This window comes from Callithrix jacchus, chromosome 5 (assembly GCF_049354715.1).
Source record: "Callithrix jacchus isolate 240 chromosome 5, calJac240_pri, whole genome shotgun sequence".
NCBI lineage: Eukaryota > Metazoa > Chordata > Mammalia > Primates > Cebidae > Callithrix > Callithrix jacchus.
This window is the reverse complement of record NC_133506.1, coordinates 143,491,802-143,517,799: the sequence shown is the minus strand read 5'-3', so window position 1 is coordinate 143,517,799 and position 25,998 is coordinate 143,491,802. Positions and strand designations below refer to the sequence as shown.

Genomic DNA, 25,998 nt, shown 5'->3' with positions numbered 1-25,998 from the left:
GGCTTAAGATTTTAAAAGAATAGCCAAGGCCAGGCACAGTGGCTCACGACTGTAATCCCAGCACTTTGGGAGTCCGAGGTGGGCGGATCACAAGGTCAAGAGATTGAGGCCATCCTGGCCAACATGGTGAAACCCCGTCTCTACTAAAAATACAAAAAATAGCCGGGCGTGGTGGCACATGCCTGTAATCCCAGCTACTCAGGAGGCTGAGGCGGGAGAATCGCTTGAACCCAGGAGGCGAAGGTTGCACTGAGCCGAGATTGCGCCACTGCACTCCAGCCTGGCGATAGAGCAAGACTCCGTCTCAAAAAAAAAAAAAAAGAATAGCCAAAAATAAGAATGGCATTGTTAGGGTGGTAGGAATGTAGAGCATTTCTCTTCCCACCCGTACCTATGTGCACACAGCCTGTTGCCTGCTTTCCGTAACACTGGTTATTGTTGTTTTAAAAATGTTGTAATTTTAGAGTTCTTGTGTTGAAAAGCAACAAAACTTAACTCTGGCTATCTTAAGCAAAAAAGAGAATTTATTGGAGGGGTGCCAGGTGTGCCCAGAATTAATGGGATGGCTGGGGAACCAGGCTAGGGAACAGACGGTAGCCAGGGTTTCTCCTGGGAGTGGAGGAGCCACAGGAAGGTGTGTAATGGAGGACTGGCTATGGCATCCCCCCAGGAGCTAGTGAGGCCGACCTGTCCTTCCATCACTCACCCAGGGGTCCAGGTCCCAGGATGGAGGATTCAGCTATTAGAGATTAGGTGATGTGTCCACCCCCTGGTGGCACTGGAACAGGGAGAAGGGTGGGGCCTCCAGGGACCATTGCCTTCTATATGTGAAGGCAGGCCATGGATTCCCTGCCAACTAAGGCTGCATAAAATTGAGAGGAGGTCGTTCTCCCAAAAGAACTCCAGATGGTATTAGAAACAGGAATAAATTCTGGGAGGCACTACGTTTGTTTATTCATTCATTTAATAACTGTGCAGTGCTTACCACATGTGACAGGAGTGAACAAAGCCCCTTCAATCACTTCTATTCCAGTGAGAGGGTAATAAAATAGCAAGTAAGTATTTATCAGGGAAGACAGTACTATAAAGAAAAATAAAACAGGATACAGGGCATTCATTTCCGAAGAGCGTCATTCTAACACGATGTGCTTGTTCCGTGAACCCTCTCTCTTCCCTAGAGGGAGACACACAGAGCCTCATCAGTGGCAGCAGACACCTCCAAGTCTAGGACCTCTGAGGATAACCAGTCCTCCAGTTCCATGCAGTGCCTCTTCAGCATTGATAACCGGAGGTAGATTTAAGTAACACGTCCTATGAGAATGGCAAGGTGGGGAAAGGAAAGAGATAAAGAATTTGGGATGCTGCAGAGAATAAAACATCATAAAAAGTTTACATTTCAGGGCCGGGCACGGTGGCTCACGCCTGTAATCCCAGCACTTTGGGAGGCCAAGGCGGGTGGATCACAAGGTCAAGAGATTGAGACCATCCTGGTCAACATGGTGAAACCCCGTCTCTACTAAAAATACAAAAAATTAGCTGGGCATGGTGGCATGTACCTGTAATCCCCGCTACTCAGGAGGCTGAGGCAGGAGAATTGCCTGAACCCAGGAGGTGGAGGTTGCGGTGAGCCGAGATCGTGCCATTGCACTCCAGCCTGGGTAACAAGAGCGAAACTCCGTCTCAATTAAAAAAAAATTACATTTCAGCATTTGAACAGATTCCATAAGTCAGTACATAGGATGCACCCAGGTACCAGTGACTGCCCTGAAGAAGATGACTGTAGGTAATGTGAGGAGTAGGAGCAGGAGTGGGAGACAGCTAGCTCTCCAAGGAGGTGACATTGGGGGACAGGTGAGGAAGAGGCAGTGAGGCAGAGATCCGAGGGAGGAGAAGTCCTAGTGGAAGGAGCATTAGATGCCCAAAAACAGGCAGGAAACATGATGTGTCTGAGGTTCAGCAAAGAGGCCACAGTGGCAGGAGCTCAGGGAGCAAGAGACAAGACGAAGAAGTTGCAGGCTGGGAGGTGGGCTGTGGCTGGAAAGCTCTCTGCAGGTCATGAGGAGGCTGGGCTTGTTCTGAGTGTGCTGTGAAGCCATTTCCAGCAGGAGAATAATATGTTCTGATTTATGCTTAGAGAGGGAGGGCAGTTTGTGGGGAGAAAGGCAGAGGAGGAAGGGAGATTGATTTGAAGGCGATTGCATTAGTCCATGTGAGAAATATGGTAGCAGTGACCACAAAAGTCATCCCCATTGGGTGCTCGTTTTCCCAGTGGCATGAAGAGGCAAAAATGGGCAGCCTTAGTTGTAATTCATTGTGGCCAGGACTGTAAACTCCAGAGGAAGTACTTCTCCCTCAGGGGGCACTAGATTCAGTTTCAACAGGGCATAGCTCCTGGGTGGGAATAAAACGTTTTGCAAGTGTACTGTTGAGCAATCCTAAGAAGCCGCTTCCATGTTTGCCCTTGTTTTCCGGCCCTGCTCTTCTGCTGTGGGTGAGCCTCTCCAAACTAGTCACTGCTTCAGAGCCTGAATCACATCCAGGGCAGAATGGCAACTTCTGGCTGTGTCTCCAAGCTGCCTCAATAACTTCATTTTTATTTGGTCATTATTGGGCGAGATGGGGTCACAGGCTCCTTCTCTGTAGCCTTCTGGGCCTGGGTGGTGTGTGAGACACTGCGACAGGCTGGGAGCCATCTGGAGGATCCACAGAGGCCTGACAGTGCAGGAAAACAAATCCAAGCCCAGCATAAGTAGCCCTTCCAGTAGGGACAAATCATCACCCCTCTATTATGAAAAGGCCCCACTGCAATCAGCTTTCCTCAAGGGGCTGTCTGGTTCCTGTAGGGAACCATATCATTAGCTCTGTTGAGGGAAGGCCCAGGCTTCCTGTGGTTTAGCCCAGGCTTGGCATCCATTCTGCCACCATGGCCTTTTTGTTTCTTGCTTTTGATGAACCCAGTGAGCAAGTACCAAGATGACTAGGAAGGAAGACACATCCAGCGGCACAGTGGTACATCATGTCTACATGATGATTAATTAGCCTCTCTTGCAATAAGGATTCATGTAGGATGGACGTCATCTCATGCTCTGAGTGTATTTGATGTAGCCAGTTACACCCCTTCCCCAAACCTGTCCCTGCCCATCTTGTTCTTTCCACATTCCTCCAGGCCATTCAGCCAAGCCATTTAGCTCCTAACAGGAGTGCACATGAGCTAGATCCTTGCCTTGCCAAAGCCATCTGTTCTACTCAGAAAGGCTTGGGAAAAGTGTTAGTTACATGTGCCACCAAATTTCCCTGTCCTGGGGACACAGTCACCAGGCTGATGATAGGAGTTCTCTTTGAGAAGCTAGGAAGAAGACTTGTTGTAGGATGCCTACCCTGAGGCTCCCTGGCTCCGTTCCATCAAGACGCCTGAGTTTGGGAGTGGAGGGGGCCCTCCCTTGTCTTCTCTGTCACGGTGGCTCAGGTCGGGCTCTGCTTGCCAGCCCTGGAGAGTGCCTCCCACACAGTCTTGTGAAATCTTAGTGGAATCACTCATCTGCTTTGTTCCTAGGGACCCTGAGATCAGTTAACAGCACAACCAGAGACCTCATGGGTCAAACCATTCAGATGATGAAGCTGGCCCAGCTGTGTGGTATAGTAACTAAGCCCACCTTTCTGAGAGATATTCCACCTCCACGAAGGACCAGGTCTGCACTGCAGTGGAACCATCTCTCAGTAGCATCTCTGGCCTAGAGAGATTAGCAGGACATTAATGATAAAAGCTGCTGTCACATGGGAGATGCAGCCCAAGGGTGGTGTGACTCTAATGATAGACCATCTCTAGCATTTCCATCTCAGTCCTGGAACTCCTCCCTTTCCATGCACTGAGGTTTTAGGTTCACATACCAGTAAAGTGCTAGAGTGGCATCTAGCTCAGTAACCCCACAAATTGATCTCAGCAAACCAGCTGAAAATGCATCATTTTGAGACACATGCTGGGGAGATTTTCACATGGACTGAATATTTGGCAACACGAAGGAATTATTTCTAAGTTAGTTAGTTGGGATAATCATAGTGTAGTTATTTTTAAGTCCTTGTTTGTTATAGATAGATACTGAAATACTTTCTGCATAAAATATGGTATGTGAGATTTGTTTTAAAATACTCCAAATATGTTGGTTGGAAATAGTTGAAACAATATTGACAAAAGATCGATAATACCGTGAATTGTGGGTTCACGGTATTAATTTATCTGCTTTTGTGTGTATTTGAAATTTTCTGTAGTATCAGCTTTTAAATAATAAAGTATATTTCTCCTCCCTGGTCAAGTATTCTCAAAATCTTCCAAAGGTTGGTAAATGGATATAAAAATAGAGCTAGACAGGAGGAATAAGTTCTACTGTGACCACAGTTAACGACAATGTATTGTATAGTTCAAAATAGCTGGAAGAGAGGATTCAAATGTTCTTAATACCAGTGAATGATAAGCGCCTGAGGTGATGATATGCAATTATCCTGATTTGACCATGCTACATTGTATACATAATTAAAATATCACACTGTACCCATAAGTATGTACAATTATTATGTGAATTTAAAATAATAATAATATAAAAAGCTCTCCAAATTAAGTAGTACCCACAGCTAAATTTTTCTCAAAATATAGAAAATTGAACATTGCAATTTAAATTTCTTTTTTTTTTTAAACTAATGAAGGTGGAGTCTTTCTAGATGAATGAGTCTTTCTCCCTTCTGAGAACTTGGCAGTACCATGCCGTGATCTTTTTCTCTCTTGCCACTTTTCTCTGGCCCTGTTTGCAGCACCTGTCTTACCGCTTACCAGCCACACAGCCGGCGAGGGCAGCTCAACATGGGACAGGCCTGAGTCCTGTTTGTAGGGCATGGTATTTGGGATAATCAAGTTGGGATAATGAATCTTAGTGGCACTCATCAGAGAGAAGAGTGCCGACCTGTGAACACAACTGCAGTATTGGGGATGGTGTTGTGGCTTCCCCTTCCTTGGGTTTGAGAAAGGATGCCCACACTGCTAGAACATTGCCTCGGGGAATTACCTTTGCTGCCTTATGCTTTGCTTTCAGTGAAGCTTTTCTCTTTTGAGACAACTTACTCCATCACAGCCTACCTAAGATCCTAATTTTCCCATGTTGACCTTGGGTTCCAGCCATACTTCCTCTTTCACCTGTCTGTTCATGTTGATCAGAAGTGAAATTCGATAGCGAATCCTTACTTTTTAATCTCCCTTTTCTCTATTCATCCATTCCCCTTCTCTTTCTACTTATTCTGTCCAGAGTTCAGATTTGCTTGCTTTTCTTGTCTCCCAGAGAGGAGAATGTCCAGTTTTTTTTTGGTGTTAGACTTGAGTGGGCTCTTCACTGAGACCAGCAAAGGATGAATGCACACCAGGCACCAAGGTCAGTTGACGCGGGTAGACCCCTTTCACAAAATCATACCTGGTCTGTTCACATTCTTTGAAAGCCCTTTAGTTAACCAGTAATACCCTATATTGGAGCATTTAGTAATAATGCCAGATAATAAAAGAAGACCGTCAAGCTTAGGTATAATAATAGCTAGGTATAATAACTAGAGAAAATGCCCTTTCTGAGGAGATGCAAACTTGGCAAGTTGACTTGCTTTAAACATTTTTTCTAACCTACTGAAATAATTGTTCAATTTGATTTTTTAAATATTTACTTTTTTCTGGTGAATATAGTTCTTTTTTGCAAGCTAGGAAAGCGAATCAAAATGACCCAGTCTAACCCTCTAGTGAGCTAGGCTGAATCACTCATTCTCCATGAAAGTAATATAATAATATGAGTTGCTAGCAGGCAGGTTGTAAAACTAAATCATAACCACCTATCCACATTTTTCATTAGGAAAAAACAAAAATCGAGTCCTTTAAAGGCAAGATAGAAATAAGTAACATCTTGATCTGTGAAGGACGGCATGACCCAAATTATATGCCAACCAGCCTGTGTGAGAAGCACATCCGAGCTGGCCAATGGTGAAGAGAGGAGCGCTTTTAAAAACCTGCTCTGGGAAGATAAGAATTCTGGATTCTGGGTGGGCATGATGGCTCACACCTGTAATCCCAGCACTTTGGGAGGCCGAGGCAGGTGGATCACCTGAGGTCAGGAGTTCAAGACTAGCCTGACCAACATGGTAAAACCCTGTCTCTACTAAAAATACAAAATTAGCTGGGTGTGGTGGCACATGGCTGTAGTCCCAGCTACTTGGGAGGCTGAGGCAGGAGAATCACTTGAACATAGAAGGCAGAGGTTACAGTGAGCCTACATTGTGCCATTGCACTCCAGCCTAGGCAACAAGAGTGAAACTCCATCTCAAAAAAAAAAAAAGAAAAAAAGAATTCTGGATTCTGTTTGTCAATAAGAAAGCAAGTAAAAAGTGTCACAGATGTGTGAAGTTGGTCCTTGTTTATACCAGAGCTTACCATGAGAATGAAAAGTTCATGTCAAAAAAAGAAAGGCTGGGCCCCATGGCTCATATCTGTAATCCCAGCGCTTTGGGAGGCAGAGGTGGAGCCAGTTTGAGACCAGCCTGGTCAACATGGAAAAACCCTGTCTCTACTAAAAATAAAAAAACCTAGCCCAGGAGTGGTGGTGCACACCTGTAGACCCAGCTACTCAGGAGGCTGAAATGGGAGGATTGCTTGAGCCTGGGAGGCAGAGATTGCAGTGAGGCAAGATTGCACCACTGCACTCCAGCCTGGCAACAGAGCGAGATCTCCTTCCCTCTAAAAAAAGAGAGACTGAAAAATTAGAGATATGAGTGAGGAATAAGATACTTAAATTTTGAAAATAAAATGTCTTCGCAATAAAGCCAGCATACCATATTTTCCCTTTTGCCACAAAAACAAAGGACTATTTTAAAAGAAATGTTGAGTTCTAAACAGAACACTTTCTACCACAGAAACACTTCCTTCTTACCCATACAATCAAGGTTGCTGCCCTTCCACTACTCAGCTCTATGTCAGGAGTTTTGCCAGGGCAGGAAGTTCATAAAAACAGCATATTTGGCTAGCCACTGGGGAGCAAGGTTACTCCTTGGGGTGGCCCATCCATATGGGTAAGCTGTAGTTTTTTTTTTGTTTTAGACAAAGTTTTGCTCTTGTTGCCCAGGCTGGATTGCAGTGGTGCAATCTTGGCTCACCACAACCTCTGCCTCCCAGGTTCAAGCAATTCTCCTGCCTCAGCCCTCCGAGTAGCTGGGACTATAGGCGTGCGCCACCATACCCAGCTAATTTTTGTATTTTTAGTAGAGACGGGGTTTCACCATGTTGACCAGGGTGGTCTCGATCTCTTGACCTCATGATCTGTCCACCTCGGTCTCCCAAAGTGCTGGGATTACAGGCGTGAGCCACCGTGCCCAGCCAGCTGTAGTTTTGATAAGCATCTGCAGGCTGCCCATGGGCATCTTGTCTAATGCCTGGCCTTGTGCACTCTGAGCTGGGTGCTGGGCCTCCCAGGAACCCCCAGGGCCCAACAGGCACATGTGAATGACCCTGCAGGACCGTTGCCACCTCCTTGCTGAGCCCGAGAGAATGGGGAAGACCACAGCTCCCAAATGTCTTAGGGAATCTTATGGGGGCTTATCTTGGGAACACATCAGTGCATCTTTCTGCAGCTGTCTGTGGGGAGGGGGAAGAGCAAGGGGCTTCCACCCATGTGGCCACCAAGGGGAGCCATCCCTACCTGCCATCCCCAGAACAGCCCCAGAGCCTCACTTACTTTCTTCTCTGTTAGTTGTTTTCTTCACAGAATTGAGGTTGGTCTGTATAAAGAAAAAGCAAAAATGTACCAAGACATTTTTCAGTGTTTAAGGCCCAGTGGTTTCAAAATACGATTGCGGGTTATCGTTCGGGGGTGACATTCTTTCCCTGTCTGTGGCTCTGGTTTCTTCTATTTGATATCGTAGTGAATATGTACATCTCCTTAGAAACAGAAAAGATTTACGTATTCACGTATTTATTTACTTTTCCCTATTTAGGGATTAGTATTGGTTGTCAAATCAACATTATGGTACTTTGATGAGCTTAAAATTATTGGGAAATGCTGTAGAAGGGGCCAGTAGGGCTTAATCAAAATTCACCTTTGTCATGATGTAGGACCAGGTTCCCTGCGTCCGAGCAGCCGACCAGAATTCTGCATTCTGTCTTGCACAATGCACACCCATATGCGTCCACTCTGATTTCCAGTCTGGCTTTTTAACATTGCACAATAACACCAAAGGCACTGGTAAAACAATCTGAGTACAGACTCCTTATTTTTCCATTTTTCCAAGCTGTCAATTCTCATCTAATTTGACAGAATTTTCTTTAACAATTCACTTTTATTGAGTTTCATTAAACCTTTCTGAATTACACCTTATTTTATTGTATTATTATTATTATTTTAGATTTCCTGTAGAGACTGATTCTCACTCTGTTGTCCAGACTGGTCTCAAACTCCTGGTCTCTCACAGCCTTGCCTTCCCAAAGTATTGGGTTTGCAGGTGTGAGCCACCACACCTAGCCTGAGTTGGGTTTTAAATGTGCTGTTGGTTTTGAAGATACTTCCTTGACTTTGATTTATTTAACAAATATATATGTCCCTATCATAAATGAGGTGCAGTACCAGAGGCTGGGCGGTTCTGAGGAGGCTAGAGAGTGTTCTACAGAGCTGCCAGTGTGGTGGATGAATGGGAAGGACCACCACAACTGCCTGCGTGCTGAGGATAAATGGGGAGCATGTCAGTCAGATCTGGGGTGTCCTGAGCCCTCCTGGAAGACGTGACCTTAAATGAGGCTTGAGGGATGAAGGGAGTTAGATTAAGTTTGCTGTTGGGGGAGGGTGTGTTCCAGGGAAAAGGTGGGGGCCAGAGAAAGGAGAGCACATCAGAGAAGTTCAGATAGCCCAAGAGAAGCCCACGCTGATCAGGTCACAGTGTCCTCCAGGCCTCTGCATGGAGCTGGCGGATCCTGCAGTGTGGCCGGCACTCGCCTTCCTGGCTCTTCTTCACTGGCTCCGCAATTAGAGTTGTATCCGCAGCAGGAGTCAAGGGCATGACCCCACCCACCCTGTTGATGGCAGCTGCTTTATTATGATGATAGGGAACTGATGTAGATATTATGTAAGCAGATAAAACATGAATTTGAGACTGAAAGGCGGCTTGGCATCTGTGACAATGAAATCGAATACTTTGGAGAAACCCAAAAGGACCAATATCTGGGGACCAGTAAAGGCAAAGAAATTCACAAAGAAAATAGAAAAACAGTAGCCAGGGCAGGTGAGCTGTGTCCCAGATGTCAAAGTAAGCCAGGGATTCTAGGTGGGAGGGGTCACACTGGCAGGTGCACCGACGTGTACAGAGAAAAACACCCGCTGGATTCAGCGGCAGGGAGGAGCTCGGTGCCCTAAAAAAACAGTTTCAGTTCAGTAGTTCAGTGCTAGGGCAGGGCCAGAATGCCGTGGGAGGATGTTGGGGGAGTTATCTTAAGGTTGAGATATTTTATCTATTTTGCTTAGGCTGGGTTTTCTGATTTTATAGCTGAAAATATCCCATAAAGGCTAAGGACTAACGAAAAATAATTTGTTAGGCTGCCATATTAAAAATTATTTTCTCCATATATTACTAGTATCTGAAAGCTTGTTAGTATGAATGTGTTAGCATTTATTCTTACTAAATGTTTTTCAAAGAGATGGTAAAATTACACATCAGAAAATTCCATTCCTTGATTTAGAATTGATATTAATCCCCACCATTTAGGAAGGAGGGGAATTTAATCACAGTAAGTGCTTATGTTGTTTCAAAGTTGATGTTTTAAATGAAATTAATTGATTTATGAGAGATTACTGAAGCTGATTTCTTTGAAAAGTCTTGTAGTAAAGAAATTTATTCAAATTCTTGGATTTATTTTTTGTTTGTTTAAAAAAAAGTTTTGGTTTCTTTTTTTAAGCTCTTGTGTGGTTGTTAAAATCCTACTTTTAATTTGTTGGGAGAACAAATTGATGTATTGGTAGTTTGATTAAAAACGGATTACACTGTATTTCCGTTTTTCCTTAGGATGATCAATAGAATAAAGCATTAAGAATTCTTGGTTCACAGCCCAAGTGCCTCACAAAAGGGAGGTTACTCATATGTTATTCTGGCCTTATTCTGTCCTGATTATTATGAAAGGTAATTTTCTGATTAACAGACCATTGGGTCAAAAAGCAAAAACAGACCTTGGACAAGGCACTTAAAGTCTTCGTGTCTTTATCTGTAATGAGAGAAATTAATATGATCCGCCCCACAGATGTGAAAGAATGACCTGGCACACAGTAAGTGTGCAGTAACTAATTAATTAGGGAAGCATTAATTACAGAGGGGACAAGGGCAGTGATAAGCAGGAACCTATTTACATCCAGAGTTCTGAGTTACTGATTTAACCGCACTAATCAGCAGCGACTTAGCTTAGACAAGTCATTTAGTCTACTTAGTAAAGTCCTGGAGCATTTGGAGTCTGTATGGAAGAGTATACTGTTTAATTATTTTGCTTAACTTATATTTCGATAATAATTATTATCTAATTATTATTATCTAAACATAAGTTAAGCAAATTTTAAATACATGTGTTAATGGTTATTTTTTAAAAACTTGACTGCATCTTTTTAAGAGATTCTCTGGGCCCCAAATTTTAGGTATTATCTAATGATTTTTCAATGTATTACCCAGAGATTCCATTAAAGTTTTTGTTAAAAGGAAGGAGAAAAAAGCCATCGCATGTGTTGAGGTGTGTGTGATGCCTTCGAAGTGACTTTAAGCATCCCATGAAATATTTTGGTTATCTTATTTTTTGAATTATCTCTTTCTGCTTCTGCATTTTACTCAAATCAATTTTCAAATATTTTCTTTCAATAAAGAATCAGAGGGAAAGTAGGAACTGGGGATTTACTTGCTTAGTGCCTGCCTGTTGCATGATAGCGGCAGAGCTCTCAGGAAAGCTGGTTGGCAAATTGGTGATGGAGCGCTTGGATTACTACGTGGGGATGCCATGAGCCTTGCCGCGTTCCCTTCTCCCCCCACATCTCACTTTATACTCTCACGCCAAGAAATATCGGCTGTTGATGATACAGTCATCCCTGGTTATCTGAGGGGGTTGGTTCCAGGATTCCACGGACATCAAACTCCAAGGCTGCACAAGTCCCTGATATAAAATGGCCCAGTATTTGCATATAACATATGCCCATCCTCCGTATACTTTAAATCACCTCTAGATTAAAGACCTAATATTAATATAATGCAAATGCTACGTAAATAGTTGTTATACTGCATTGTTTAGGGAATAGAGACAAGAAATAAGTCTGTATATACTCAGTACGGTCACAGTTTTTTAAATGTTTTCAATCTGTGGTTTGTTGAGTCCACAGATGCGTAACCCACAGATACAGAGTAAATACCAACTGTATTTAATTCTAAGACAAGATGAATCATTTTACTTACCAGTACTCGCAGCAAAAGTATTTCCCTGACTGCTAAGACTACCTGTAGTAAATTCCCTGTCTTTCTGACTGCTGTGAGATAGCCTGGATTCCACAGAGTATGAAGGAGTTTAGAAATGATGAAAGGCTTCCATATGCAGGAACAAGGACTACAAATATGGCCGTTAGTGCCCAAACCATACTGCCTGCAAGTCTTGGAGGTTTTATTAGCTCTAGTAGCACTTATCATAGCTGGTATTTCATGCCTCATTGTTGCCTGTCGTCGAGATTTTTTTAGAAGGAACATAGCGTTCTATTTCTTGTCTCAGAAAAACATCATATTCAACTTTTTGTTTTAGCAAATGCATAAAATTTCACTTTCTAGAAGTTAAAACATTCTCACTTCTCAGCTGCTAGAATTAAGAAATAAAAGTTCTTGCATATATCATCTGTCTCATTACTAAGCTTCAGAAGCTGGGTTTTAAAAGAAGAAGAAAGAATATTAAAAGTCAGAGGAAAGAGAGCAAGAGAGCTAGACATCTAGGAACCACCACCAGTAGCCCGCTGTACGTGTTCCTTGCCTGATCTTACAGACACGGTCAGGACTGAGAAATACTCAGTAACTTTTCCTATCTCGGCTAAGCAACAGGTAATGAGTAGATGGGGGAGCTGGCATTCCAGTGAGATCAGACTGGAAAATGCAGATTGCTTTCCATTCTACTCAGCTTCCCATGTGTTTTCTCTATCACAAAACACAATATTGCCTAATTGATTTGCACAGAGGTATGCCTGGTGGCAGTTTCAAAGACCATGTCCCAATAATTGCCTTCTATTAAGGCAAAGAAAAAAGTTACATTTCTCCAATCCCTATTGTGTTCTTGTTATGTCTGAAATGTGCTTGGTCCTAAGGATCTGAAAATAACCAAGTAAATACAGAAAAGAGGTGAAATCTGTACTAGCCCCTGAAGGATGTAAAGTCCACGTGTGCTTACAGAGAACAGGAAAACAGTGGCCTTCAGCTGAAGATGGAACCTTATCTTTTAAAGGACAATTTTACATTTATTTCTGCATTCATCAAAGTACCCAGGCCCAGAGTATCTGTTTGGAGCTATTTTTGGAGACGGTGGGATATTGAGTAGGGGTGAATGAGGAAGGGATTCGTTGAAGCCACCAAGAGCACATATTTTGTGGTTTTGTGTGTTCAGGTCCACGTTGTTCCAGGGTGAAAAGCAGGTTTGAAGGCAGGGAGAGAGGCACTTTTTCTTCTTAGCTGTCTAGAAGTGGGCCAGGGCAGGTCTCACAGAGTTTGCCCCTGTACCTCAGGCTCCATTTCCTGAGCTGTGTATGATGGGGCGCGCCCCTTCTGTGGTGAAGAGTCTGTGGCTGCTGAGTGGCGTTTCGGTCAGCCCTGAACTGAGCCTGCCTCACCCTGCAGGAGTCGGCCTGCTGAAGCAGCGTCTGCCCTGCTCCTCCGCGTGTGCTAGGACATCCCGTGCCCTGTGTTACATTCAGTGCCTTTCAGGTTTCTCTGGAAAGTAGCATCACGGTGATCTGTAGATTAACAATCATGTTTGTCTTTACTCCGTTCAGAATGAAAGGGTCACTCTGGGTACTCGATTATTTATGGGAATGGATAGGGGTCTGAATAACTGATAGCAAATGTATTGAATCACTTCCTGTGAAGGGATCTCCCATCCCAGCTTTAGAAAGTGCAGCCCCGTCTCAGCTGTGGGAGACGGCCAGCGACGTCCACAGGTCCTGGCTGTGTCACTCCTGATTCTGAGAAGTTGTTGTCCATACAGGAACTGGGATTATGGCTCATTGCAGCCTGTGGCAACCGGGGTTCTTGGCTGACGTGCAATCCTTCAGCTCATTTCCTAAAGCTGATAGCTGTGCTTTTCCAGGGGACAGCATGACTCCCCCTGGGGCCTGCCCCTCTGCCTAGCACCTGTCCCGTAGTCCTTGCTAATGGGGCCATATCCAGTTTAGTGGGGACGTAAAGTTCCAAGGACATTCCTGGGTTCTGGGTATGTCTGTACCATGAAGGGAGGCTGCTGCTTTGCAGAAACAACATGGATGCCGCAAGCAGGTGGGAAACTTCGGTGCTGGCCATCTCTCTGCACTTAATTAGGAGGTGGTCATAGAAGAAAATATCTACCATGTCATACTTAAAATAAGAAAGTATCAGAAATGTAGAGCTCAGAGGCACCTTAGGCTACTCAATCTCCGGAATCTTAATGAACCTACTCAGTCTCAAGAAATCGTCTCAGAGAGATAAAGTGGTGACGACCGTTTTGAGTTTGAGATACTGCTACTGACCTGCCTCTCCAAGAATTGTATGACGTTTCTTTCTTATGCGTATGTACATATATATGGGTTTTGGGATCACCTTACCAAAATTAACTTTCTATATCTATAGAATAAAATTGAGCACAACATCCCATGTGTTTTCAACATGTATTTTTAAAAATTAATTTTACTTTTTATAGAGATAATGTCTTGCTCTGTCACCCAGGCTGGAGGGCAGTGGCCCAGTCATAGCTCACTACAGCCTCGAACTCCTGGGATCAAGAGATTCTCTCGCCTTACCCTCCTGAGTGACTGGGACTCCAGGCATGTGTCACCAAGCTGGGCCAATTTTTTTTATTCTTTGTAGAGATGGGGTCTCACTATCTCTAGTGAGTTTGGCCAGGCTAGTCTCAAACTCCTGACCTCAAGTGATCCTCCCACCTTGGCCTCTCAAAGTGCTGGGGTCACAGGCATGAGCCACCACACACAGCTCTCAATATTTATTTTATTCTCTCTGGTTTCTCAGTGTTTCATATTCATATGTAAGTTGAATATCTCCACTCCTGCCTATGGATCTGATCCCTTTGCTTAATCCTTTCAGTGCTGCCAATAATTGAAGATGATTGTTTGCCAGTCCCAGTGAGGTAGTGGTATCTTACCCAAAGAGAAGAGATTAATTTAGGGGTTGGATTTTTCCTGCTGTTTCTTTTTTTTTTCCTGTGGCAGGGTTTCCCTCTGTCACCCAGGCTGGAGTGCAGTGGTGCAGTCTCAGCTCTCTGCAGCCTCAGCCTCTCAGTCTCAAGTGATCCTCCACCTTGGCCTCCCAAATTGGCGGGATTATAGGAGTGAGCCACCGGTGCCCAGCCAGGATTTTAACACTTCTTTGAACTAAAGTTTAGGTTTTTGTTGCAGCATTCTTACTGATCTGGTAAATATAGACTCTGATCACTAAAAAAAAAATGTTTAAGATAAAAGTCACATCTCTTTGTTCTGTCAAGCCCCTACCTACGTTAGTAGTAGATTCTTCCAAAACTGTCTTAAAAAGGAGACTGGCCGATGTGCCCATCCTTGAGCCCATTTCCTGAAATTGATGGTAGTGTTTTGCCACGGAACAGTGTGACTCTGTTCCCTGGGGCTCCTGCATCTGGCACCTGTCTTGTCCTGCTTGGTAATGGGACCATATCCAAGCTGCTGGGATGTAAAAGCGTTTTTGGGTCACATCCTTTGAGAAGATGCCTCATTTCAAAGTAGTATTTGTTTATTTACTTGTTTTCCTTCTTTTTGTTTTGTTTTGCATACAAAATAATCTCTAGTGAATGCCTCTGGTTTAAGATCCTATAATCCCAAGGCTGTTCGTCTAGTGCCTTGACCCCATCTGTGGATTGAGAGAAAGTGCTTGGGAAACAGAAGCTATCCTCTTGTACCAGAGGCCAATGAAGAGTGAAAATGAGCAAACACACCCTACCAGGATCTAAGAAAATGAGGCCAAAGAGCTTCTGCTTTTTGAAAACTAATGATTTTAACAAAAAAAAATTTTTTTTGTAGAAAGTGAAAAACAATGGATTGTATTTGCCTCCTGCTGCAATTTAGGCTTTGTTGGAATGGATAACCTTGAGAATTAACTCCAACTTTCTGCTGATTTGTATCTGAGTATTAGCATTTTACCTTTTCATTCTGACTAAACTCAAGCCCACCCATTCATTCCATGGTCTTCTCCAGTTTCTGAATTGATGAGAAAAGATATTGATATTCAAGATTTTGCCTCATGGCAGTGCTTCTCCAAGTATGCCGCATGGTTTCTTGAGTTACCTAGAACAACACTTCTGAAAGCTGACTGTGCATTTGAATGACCTGGGATGTTGTTAAAATGTTGATTCTGATTGCACAGATCTGGGGTGGGTCCCAAGAATCTGCATTTCTCACCAGCTCCTGGTCATGCTGATGCTGCTGGTCCGTGGGCCCCACTGTGAGTAGCAAGGCCAGAGGATACTTTATTTGATGTAGTAATATGTGTCATCGTTAAAAGAGAACATCATGGCCAAATACGATTATTAAATTCTATGTAAACAAGATGGCACAGCTGTCCATGGGAACTTCTTAGAGCCTGTGATTACTGATGAGCCCTGTTGGATGTCCAATAGGTATAAACAATACACAGTGGTTTTCAAACTCTTTTCTTGGAGCATATTATGCAAGCAGTATTCCATGAGATATACTAAGGAGACTTTACACAACAGAAAGTAGTCAGCTGTGAAAAACAATATCAAGGAATCTTTTGAGTCTATAAGAAACTACCACCTTTATTGAGAATATGCCTCTATTGAATGAATGGTCTATTAAACATCTTCAGTATTTACTTCTTTTAAATTATCTTTTTAAGTTCCTTTAAGAGGCTGGGCACAGTGGCTCATGCCTGTAATCCCAGCACTTCAGGAGGCTGAGGTGAGCAGATCAGCTGAGATCAGGAGTTCAAGACCAGCCTGGCCAGCACGGTCAAACCCCATCTCTACTAAAAATATAAAAATTAGAGCAGCCGTCTCTTGGTCGGCATCATGGCCGCCCTTAGACCCCTTGTGAAACCCAAGATCGTCAAAAAGAGAACCAAGAAGTTCATCCGGCACCAGTCAGACCGATATGTCAAAATTAAGCGTAACTGGCGGAAACCCAGAGGTATTGACAACAGGGTTCGTAGAAGGTTCAAGGGCCAGATCTTAATGCCTAACATTGGTTATGGGAGCAATAAGAAGACAAAGCACATGCTGCCCAGTGGCTTCCGGAAGTTCCTGGTCCACAACGTCAAGGAGCTGGAAGTGCTGCTGATGTGCAACAAATCTTACTGTGCTGAGATCGCTCACAATGTTTCCTCCAAGAACCGCAAAGCCATCGTGGAAAGAGCTGCCCAGCTGGCCATCAGAGTCACCAAGCCCAATGCCAGGCTGCGCAGTGAAGAAAATGAATAGACAGCTTATGTGCACGTTTTGTGTTTAAATAAAACTGCCATCTTCCTTAAAAAAAAAAAAAAAATTAGCTGGGTGTGGTGGTGGGCACCTGTAGTCCCAGCTGCTCGGGAGGCTGAGGCAGGAGAATCACTTAAACCCAGGAGGTGGATGTTGCAGTGAGTCGAGACTGCGCCACTGCAGTCCAACCTGGGCAACAGAGTGAGACTCATCTCAAAGTTAAAATAAAATAAAATTTAATTTTCTGGAAGAGAAAGATTTTCAGCTGATCTGGTCATAAGAGTTTGTGTGATCTTGTGTGTTTTTCACTTGCAATGTGAGTTACTAAGGCTGTGAGTTTCCCAGAGAACTTTCCTTAGCTGGATTTAAGGGTGGGATACACCAAATCAATAGAAATAACCACAGATATTTGAAGATAAGAAAAGCCTACAATATAATATATAGTCAATATGTGTGTCGTTACTAATCATACAGCTTTTCACTCTGAGTTCATGCTGTGATTTCTCTGGGAACTAGCAGGTTATTAGGGGACTTCAGGTTCTTTTGAGCAACAGCAGCAGTGTGACCGCTAACATTAATCCCCAGTAAACAGCCAGAGCTTCTCTAAACACTGTGTCATATGTTTTCGAGTAACTGTGAGGGTTACTAATTGGTGCTCCAGTTATCCCCACTCCACAGATGTGGAAAGTGAGCTGCCTAGAGACTTGGAAACTTTTCCTAATTTTGTTTGGGAGAACAGATTTTGAACACAGGCAGTCTGGCTCCAAAGCTCATCACTATAAAGCATGCATTTTACTGATTGGCACTATCACCTGTTTAATGCACATGTATGTATGTATGTATGTATGTGTCTATTTTAGAGACAGGATCTAGCTCTGTAACTCAACACTGGAGTGCAGTGGTGTGATCATAGTTTGCTGCAGCCTCAAACTCCCAGGCTCAAGTGATCCTCCCATCTCAGACTCCTAGGATGACAGGCATGTGCCATCGTGCCCAGCTGATTTTTTATTTTTAGAGACAGGCTCTCACTCTGTCACCAAGGCTAGAGTACACTGGTACGATCATGGCTCACTGTGGCCTCCACCTTCCAGGCTCAAGCAATCCTCCCACCTTGGCCTCCCGAGTAGCTGGGACTACAGGCACATGCCACAATGCATGGCTAATTTAATTTTTTTTTTTTTTTTTAAGTAGAGACAGGGCCTCGCTATGTTGCCCAGGCTTGTCTCAAACTCCTGAGTTCATTTGATACCCCCACCTTGGCCTCCCAAAGTCTTAAAATTACAAGTGTGAGCCACCTTGCCCAGCCCTGTTTTTTTATTTTTAGAGATAGGGTCTTGCTATGTTGCCCAGACTGGTCGTGAATTCCTAGGCTTAAGCAATCCTGCGTCAGCCTCCTGAGTAGTTGGGATTATAGGCATGAGCCAGCGGGCCCAGCTTAAACCCACATTTATTAAGGGATGACTATGAGGTCATTACTTTGCATATATATTATCTCATTGTTCATAAAGTTAAGAAGGCAGTGTTTTCCACTTAGGAGGAAATGGAAGGAAGCTCACTCTTTGTTAACAGTTCTTTCACAATGTGAAAGAAAGACTTGCTCATTGTAGATCATTTGGAAAGTACAGAAGACTATAGAGGAAATAAAAACAACCCAGAATGTATTACCTGAGAGAAGTTACACACAAAGCTTTGTATGTATGACTTTACATGGATACCTTTTGAACAAAAGCCCTCTTTTAAAGTGATTTCATAAATTTATAGCTAACGTAATGCAATGTCATAACTCACATTTTTGTCATACTACAGTGTGAAATCCTAACTGTATTTTTGAACTAAGTGACCTCTGTACTTGTTTTCCTGTGAAATAAATACCTTTTGAAAAGCTCTCTGAAAGTTTAACTCCGGTGTAGCGTTTGTAGTTAAAAGCAGCACATACCATTTCTCCCACCTTCACACTCACTGATGGCTTGTGAGTGTGTTTGGCTTTAGTGTGTGTAGGTTTTGCCTTAGTTTAGAATTTCCTCCTTACGGCCCCCACGATGTCGATGTAGCCACTAGCCCTCGGTCACACTGAGTGTGCAGCCAGCTGTCAGTTTCTGGGCAGGCTCTGGCCGGGAACGCACACAGCGTCAAAGCAGTGAATAAGCGATTTCTGCAGCTCCCGTGGCTGCCAGCCTGTGCCGTCCTGTGTGATGCCTGGGGACCGGCTCCTCAGTCACACCCCAGTCCTGCTCTGAAGGTTGCTGTTTTCCAAACAGAAGGATGGTAGCGAGAAGAGAGATAGCAAGATTCTGGAGTCTGGAAAGCCTTCACTTGGGTACGTGGATTGTTGTATTGGGGCTTATTGTTGATTCAGCTCTTTCCTTTCCGAGTTGCAGTTCTTGCCTTCTGTTTTGTCCTCTATCTCTCTCTCTCTCTCTCTCTCTCTCTCTCTCTCTCTCTATCTCTATCTATCTCTCTCTCTCTCTCTCCCCCTCTCTCCCTCTCTCCCTCTCTCCTGCTCATCAGGTGTGAGCCTGTGGAGAAAGGCTTACTCATCTAGTAAAGGGTGCTAAGGGTAGTTATAGTTGTGGACATTTAGTCAGTTGAAGAAGTTGGTTTTGTATATGGCACAGTAGCTTGTCTGGAGTAGGAAATAATAAGAATTAAACGTAGATCATCCTCCCTGAGTAAGGGGTCTGGGTTTTGCTGGTATCGTTACTGGATTTTGCTTCTATTACGGTGAAGTTTCTTTATTTGAGAGATTATTGTTGGGGTTATAGAACGTTTCTTGCTAATTTAGGATGTGTGAGGTTTAAGGCTGTGAACTGATCTTTGAAAAATAGTTTTCTGTTTTCAAAAGTGACGTTACCCAATATTCGCTTATTGCTTTGTGCCTTATCTCCCGCTTTCCTTTTCATATTTCTGTGAGCATTGTCAACTGGACTATTTGGACTGTTTAAATGTGAAAGAAACATTGTACTCTCACACTAGGAAGCCATAAACTCTAATCCTTGTATTCTTAAAAGGAAGTAAGAAAAAACGAGACTTCACAGACAGACTTTCCCTGGCTGCACTACATGGATACAATAGGATGCTTTAGAAACAGATCTTTTCTCTGTTTTTGCCCTAAATAGATGCCAACGCTTCGCCTGAAATGAATGGGAACTGTAGATGGCAGCTTGAGACAGCCTGGTTCCCTGTCAGAGCAGTACAGTTTGTAGGCTTTCTTCCTTGTTTTGATTGGTTTCTGTGCTGGCGGAGAGAAAGCAGGGATGTGGTTACAGCTTCTGTGTCTGGCGGGATATCAAAACAACACTGGCGTGTACTCCATTTTACCAGCCAAAATTTAGAAAAAGGAAAAAAAAAAGTTGCCCTGCAATTTCTATATTGAGAAGACAGACCGCATGAGTGAGAAGGCTCAGTAATGCTAGCAGGACGGCACCAGCCAGACCTCCGTGGAGGAAACGGGCATGTGGGTGCTCCCTCCCCGGGTTCCTGCAGCCATGGCCTTGACCAGGGGCGTGTTCATTCCTTCCAGGAGCATAGCCAACGTGCATGGGGTGGGCGGGAACGGGTGGCCCCCGGGTCTCCTCCAGCATTCCTCCACTCCCTTCCATGGAGGGGAGGCCAAGGGGAGATCGACCCAGCCTCCAACTCTGAGCACTGCTCCCTTGGGGCTGCTGGAGACACAGCATGCCAGAATCTGCCCTCTGTGGCCCTGACCTTTGGGAAGTGGATTTCCACCCTCCTCCCCGAGCAGGGCAGCATTAGGGAACCAGGCGAGCCCTGCTCCTGAGCTCCAGCCCTGCCAGCACCTCAGGCTCAGCTCCCGCCCCACCGGCCTGGGTGTGGAGGAAGAAGCAAGTGTCCATGCCAGCTGCCGAGAAGGCCGGCTCTGCAGCAGTCCCTCACCTGCCTCTCTGAGAGGGTCCTGGGTCAGTGTGCTCTGGAGACTGTTGCTACTCCTATACGCGCTATACTGAGCGAATACATGTAATAAAATGATAGCAAGCACCATGTTTAAAACAAAGAATAAAGCTTGCCCATGGTGGGGTTTCTTTCATTTGAGAGCCTTGAGAGGTCAGGGGGCAGGGGAGGGGTTGTGGGGCCCTGAAGGACCCTGAGGGACAGCCTAGTGGCTCCCAGGAGGACACCGTGTCAGGGAAGGTGGGTTTGTGGTCCGTCTGCCATCTTGTCCTGCCCTGTCCTCCTGTCGGCATGAGCTGAGACCGGGCCTAAGGCAGGCTTATTATAGCCGGATCGCTTTGCAGTCAGACATACCTCACTTTGAATCCAGCCCCACAACTTGGGGACAGTTACTTAATTTTGCTCCTCCATAACCAGACAGCATCACTCCAAGATGCTTGTGAGGCTTGCAGGAGGATTTATTCCAGCACTGAGCATAGTGCCTGGTGCACATTAAGATGCCGTGATGCCGGATGGGTGATTGCTCAGGTCTGTCCAGCCAGCTGGGCAGCTGTCAGAAACTGGGAGGGCTGGCGAGACACCAGTCCAGAGAGCTGTCAGGGAGCAGCTGAGCAGAGGAGAGGGCCCCGGATGAATCAGCAGGTGTCAGCCAGGATGGATGGGAAGAGCTGGGCTCAGAGTCAGCAGCCCCAGGACCAGCAGCTCCTGGCTAAGAGGAGGGACAGGCACTGCGGGACAAGCCAGAGGTAAAACTGAGAGCTCACCACAAGACACAGAGAAGCAGAGCCAACACCCCTGTTCTGAACTGGAGATGGGACGGAGGCCGAGTTTTGAGAGCAGGAGGGAGTAATGCTGCTGGCTTCTTTGCGGGGTCTGGAGCCAGTGTGCTCCCTGGGGTGTGGGCTGCCCAGGGTGCAGGGCCCTAAGTTGAATACTGATATGAAGCTATACACTGGGAGAATGATTTTTAAGAACTCCTAAGACATTAATAGCAGATTACCAGTGAAAGTTAGTATGCCAATTTCTAGGATTTTTTTTTATCTTACTGTTGTCCACATGTTTAAAATTGAAAAATATTATTTATGAAGAATGGTTTGAAAGTCTAGATTAGACACAGTAGTGTATCTTTTCCAACAGTAACATTTTACATTCTGGAGCGTGAAACATATTTCATACTTTAATTCAGTCACCTAACACTTGACTATTAAGCATGTTCCTTGTCCTTGAGAAAGTTGTAGCTAGGATGGGAGTAGGGGCAGGATATAAAGGGACAGACATAAACTTAATAATAACTATAATGTATATGTGATACACATTTTAAAAGAGGTTAGTCTAACATGTTTCTAGAACATCAAAGGCAGAGATTGTTACGGCAAATGATCAGGAAGCTGAAAAATAAGTCACTGAACCGTCACCAAGCAGTGATGGTTACAACTTTTTTTTTGAGATGGAGTCTTGCTCTGTCACCAGGCTGGAGTGCAGTGGTTCAATCTCGGCTCACTACAACCTCCGCTTCCTGAGTTCAAGTGATTCTTCCACCCCAGCCTCCCAAGTAGCTGGGACCACAGGTGCGTGCCACCATGCCCGGCTAATTTTTTTGTATTTTTAGTAGAGACAGGGTTTCACCATGTTGGCCAGGATGGTCTCGATCTCTTGACCCCGTGATCCACCCGCCTCGGCCTCCCAGAGTGCTGGGATTACAGGCGTGCGCCACCAAGCCCGGCCAGTTACAACTTTTATTTGTTGTGTGTTTGGTTGGTTTTTATTTTTTTAAGTTTATTTTTACATAGAGATGGGATCTTGCTATATTGCCCAGGCTGGTCTTGAATTCCTGGCCTCAAACAATCCTCCTACCTCAGCCTCCTAAAACGCCGAGATTATAGGCATGAGCCACTGTACCTGGTCAACAGTTAAACTTTTGAAGGATAAGCCAGAATTTGATGGGCTATTTTGGGTGGGAAAGTTGCTCCAGGTAGAGAGGTCAGTGTGGATGGATGAAAGGATTTTGTCCTTTTCATTGGAACAAGGAGCATAAAGTGGTACAACACATTGGCCAACACAGAGGTTTCCAGCCAATGCAATCAGAATCCATCACCTGCAACTTGTGGCTCGCTGCATGGACAGGCAACAAAAGGTTTATGTCCGAAGAACAAGCCGAGCATGGGATGTGGGTTAAGTAAGCTTAACCTGAAGGTCCAGTGGTACCCAAATTTTGCCAGGTGTCAGAATCATTTAAGGAGCTTTTGAAAATAAATTCTCAGCAAACTTTCTTTCCCACCCTCACCACCCAACCTGGCTCAGTTACCCAGGGCAGGGGAGGATCTTTATTTTTCTAAACATTCTCCATGTGATTAGACACCACTGGCCCTGGGTGTTTGGAAACCACTGAAAGGGGATGGACCGTGGAAGTCATGCATCATGTTTTGATGTTGTCAGTTCCTGTGACCCCGCTAGTTCCCTCTGTGTTCATCTCTGTGGCCTGAGCTCCTGGGGTCCAGCCACAGTTTCAGCCCACGAGCAGCAGCCCCTGACAGCTGCTCCCCGCTGTGAACACGAGCTGCCCGCCTGGGCTTGCCATTTCCGTTTTTAAGATGGGAAGTCAGAATGGCTTATCTCAACTCTGAGGAAGTCTAAGCGATCAGCAAGAAGTTTTCTCAAATACATAGTTTAGCAGATTATTTTAAGTGCAGGGGACTTTCCCTGAAGTCAAGGGAGGGGAAATTCCCCACCAAGGAGCAATGCTGGGTGGGAGATGCTGGCCAGGAACTGGCTGCTCATTAGCTAGGCAGTGTTGCCAACCGCCTCATGAAAATAGCTAACGTCTATATCTCCTTCTCAAGTGCCTGATGTTTAAGGAGTGTGTGAGATCTAACCTCCCTTTCATTTAACAAAACACTTCAACCTCCACCCTGTTGTCATACCCTCACCAGGACTAGCCCCACCCACCCGCCCACTTCTAAGTTAGGGGCTTTTTTTTTCCCTGATGTCTTCTCTAACTGCATTTGTAACAATCCTAACAATTTCAAAAATGGCACCTCCTCTATGGCTACGACGCTGTTCTCTGTAGTGGTTCCTAAAGCTGTGACTGGCCAGAGCTGAAAGTGTGGACTGGGCATTCTCCTCACTGACAGTTGCAGCCAGGGAGGAAAGCAGAGATGGGGAGGAAGAAGAGACGTTTGCATAAGGGATGGACTGGAAGGGACTGATGTGGCCCCAGGAATCGGGGCCGCTGGAGGGCAGTGTTTCTGGGAGTGATGGCTAAACATGGTTATTAAACCAGAGCACTAGAAATTCACTTTATTACATTTTTGGAATTGATAGTACCTGTGGAACAGATGTGTTTCTCTTGGAATTGTCCCCAGTCAGAGAGGTCAGCACACAGAGTTTTGATGATGTAGGGTATACCCCTTCTACCTGACTGAAGCTGTAGAAAGTGTCATGGAAACAGCCCTCTCTGTCTGCTCTCATACTGACTTTTTATGTAGGTATTTGGGGTTTTAAAGCTGATTTCAATTTGGAGCAGTCTTTGCTTCTTGTTTACAAGATGGTTTTCAAAAATGGCTTTTCGGGGTGAGTGCAGTGGCTCACGCCTGTAATCCCAGCACTTTGGGAAGCCAAGGCAGGTGGATCATCTGAGGTCAGGAGTTCAAGACCAGCCTAGCTAACATGGTGAAACCCCATCTCTACTAAAAATACAAAAATTAGCTGGATGTAGTGGCCCTGAGGGAACAGGGGAGGGATTGTGGGGCCCTGAAGGGCCTGTAATCTCAGTTACTCGAGAGGCTGAGGCAGGAGAATCGCTTGAACCCGGAAGGCAGAGGTTGCATTGAGCTGAGAACGCACCACTGGACCTCCAGCCTGGGTGATAGAGCAATACCCTGTCCCCTGGCCCCCAAAAATGGTTTTCCCACACCTATTTTTTCAACATAAGCAACTGCAGTTGGTGAGAACTGGAGAAGTTGGAGCTGTTGCGCACTGTTGGTGGGAACGTGAAGTGATGCAGCCGTTGTGGAACAGTGTGGAGGGTCCTCAAAAAATTAAAACTACAACTGCTGTTTGACCCGGCAGTCCCATGCTAGGTGTGTATCCAAAAGAATTGAAAGCAGGGTCTCAGAGAGATCGTATACTCACAACAGCCAAGTGGTAAAAACGCCCACACGGTTACCCACAGATAAACAGAAGGTGGTGTATATACACACAATGGAATAGTTTTAATTTATTTGTAAAAAATCGATAGAAATGCCAGCCAATCAGTGGAATATTATATAGTCTTTAAAAAGGAAATTCTAACACTTGGTACACATGAATGGATGTCAAGGACATTATGGTTAGTGAAAAAAAGCAGCGATAAAAGGACATAGACTGTATGATGCCATTCATATGAAGTCTCTAAAGTAGTCAACATCGTAAAACAAAAAGTGGAAAGGTGTTGCCAGGTAACGGGAGGAAGAAGAGGAAATCAGTGGTTAGCAAGTGTCGCGCTTCAGTTTTGCGAGATGAAAAAGTTCTGTCACCATTATTAATTTTCATCTGTAGTTGAGGATCAAAGCCCATTGAAGATAGTGAGGGATGGCACGTGAAGAGGTGAAGAAGGTAGTGGCACTGGCCTGTGGGTCTGGCCATGATAAGGAACTCTGCCCGGTGGAGCTACCATGGACTTTGACACGCTGGGGACTACTACACGTGAGATTTTTCAGCTGAACTGCTAATTGCTCTTTCCCCATCAGCAATTTGTAGTTCAGTTGAACATCTGTTAAGAGCATGTGTTCAAATAGAGTGGAGTCAGATTACAGAGAAGAAATACTGTGGAAGAATTTTGTCATGAAGCCATAGACAATTCCCATGCCATTTCTTGTGACATCATAAAACCACTGTTTTAAGTTCACCTTGGAAGTAATATATGGGGTGGACTGGGAGGGAAACAGTCAAGAAGACTGACTGGGAGAGTTTCTAGCTAGAGTCGCAGATGAGCACAGGGGTGCGAGTCAGAGAGACCTGGGTTCCCATCCTGGCTCAGACCCAGCCCCTATGTAAGCCAGATAAATGACTCAGCTTCTTGGAACCTGTTTCCACATCAACAATTTGCAGTTCAGTTGACGATCACTTACTGAGTGCCTGCTGTATGCCAGGTGCTGTGCCAGGGGCTGGGAGGACAAAAATCAAAAGTCTGTCCTTTCCTGTAAGATGGTAAGCGGCCATCTTAAAGGACACACATGGAAGGACAGTGAGTGTGGGGAATCACAGAAAACCACCAGGCCTGGACAGAGCGTCAAAGCAAAGCACAGAGATTCTTCCTGTCTAGACAGCAGACCCTGAGAAATCCCACTCCATAAAACGCACTTCAGTCATGGGACAGGAACCTAGGAGTCATTAACTTTAAGGGG

General features: G+C 44.8%; 1 protein-coding gene and 1 pseudogene across 12 annotated transcripts in view; both read left to right on the top strand.

Annotated features, from left to right (window-relative positions):
- Positions 1-25,998, top strand: part of SPATA13 (spermatogenesis associated 13) — a 326,284-nt gene that overhangs the window by 270,759 nt on the left and 29,527 nt on the right. For 2 of the 11 annotated variants that reach the window (XM_017973003.4, XM_078375184.1), the window contains exon 1: positions 18,797-19,022. The exons of 8 other annotated variants lie outside the window; for them this stretch is intronic. In XM_017973003.4, the coding sequence (XP_017828492.1) occupies positions 18,968-19,022 (55 nt within the window). In that variant the 5' untranslated portion in view covers positions 18,797-18,967. Of the gene's footprint in view, positions 1-18,796; positions 19,023-21,169; positions 21,361-25,998 lie in introns of those variants that run through there. One more of the 11 variants, XM_035302353.3, reaches the window with a different exon arrangement.
- Positions 16,277-18,590, top strand: LOC144582754 (large ribosomal subunit protein eL32 pseudogene; annotated as a pseudogene). The gene has a single exon (XR_013536159.1). The product of XR_013536159.1 is annotated as a large ribosomal subunit protein eL32 pseudogene (transcript).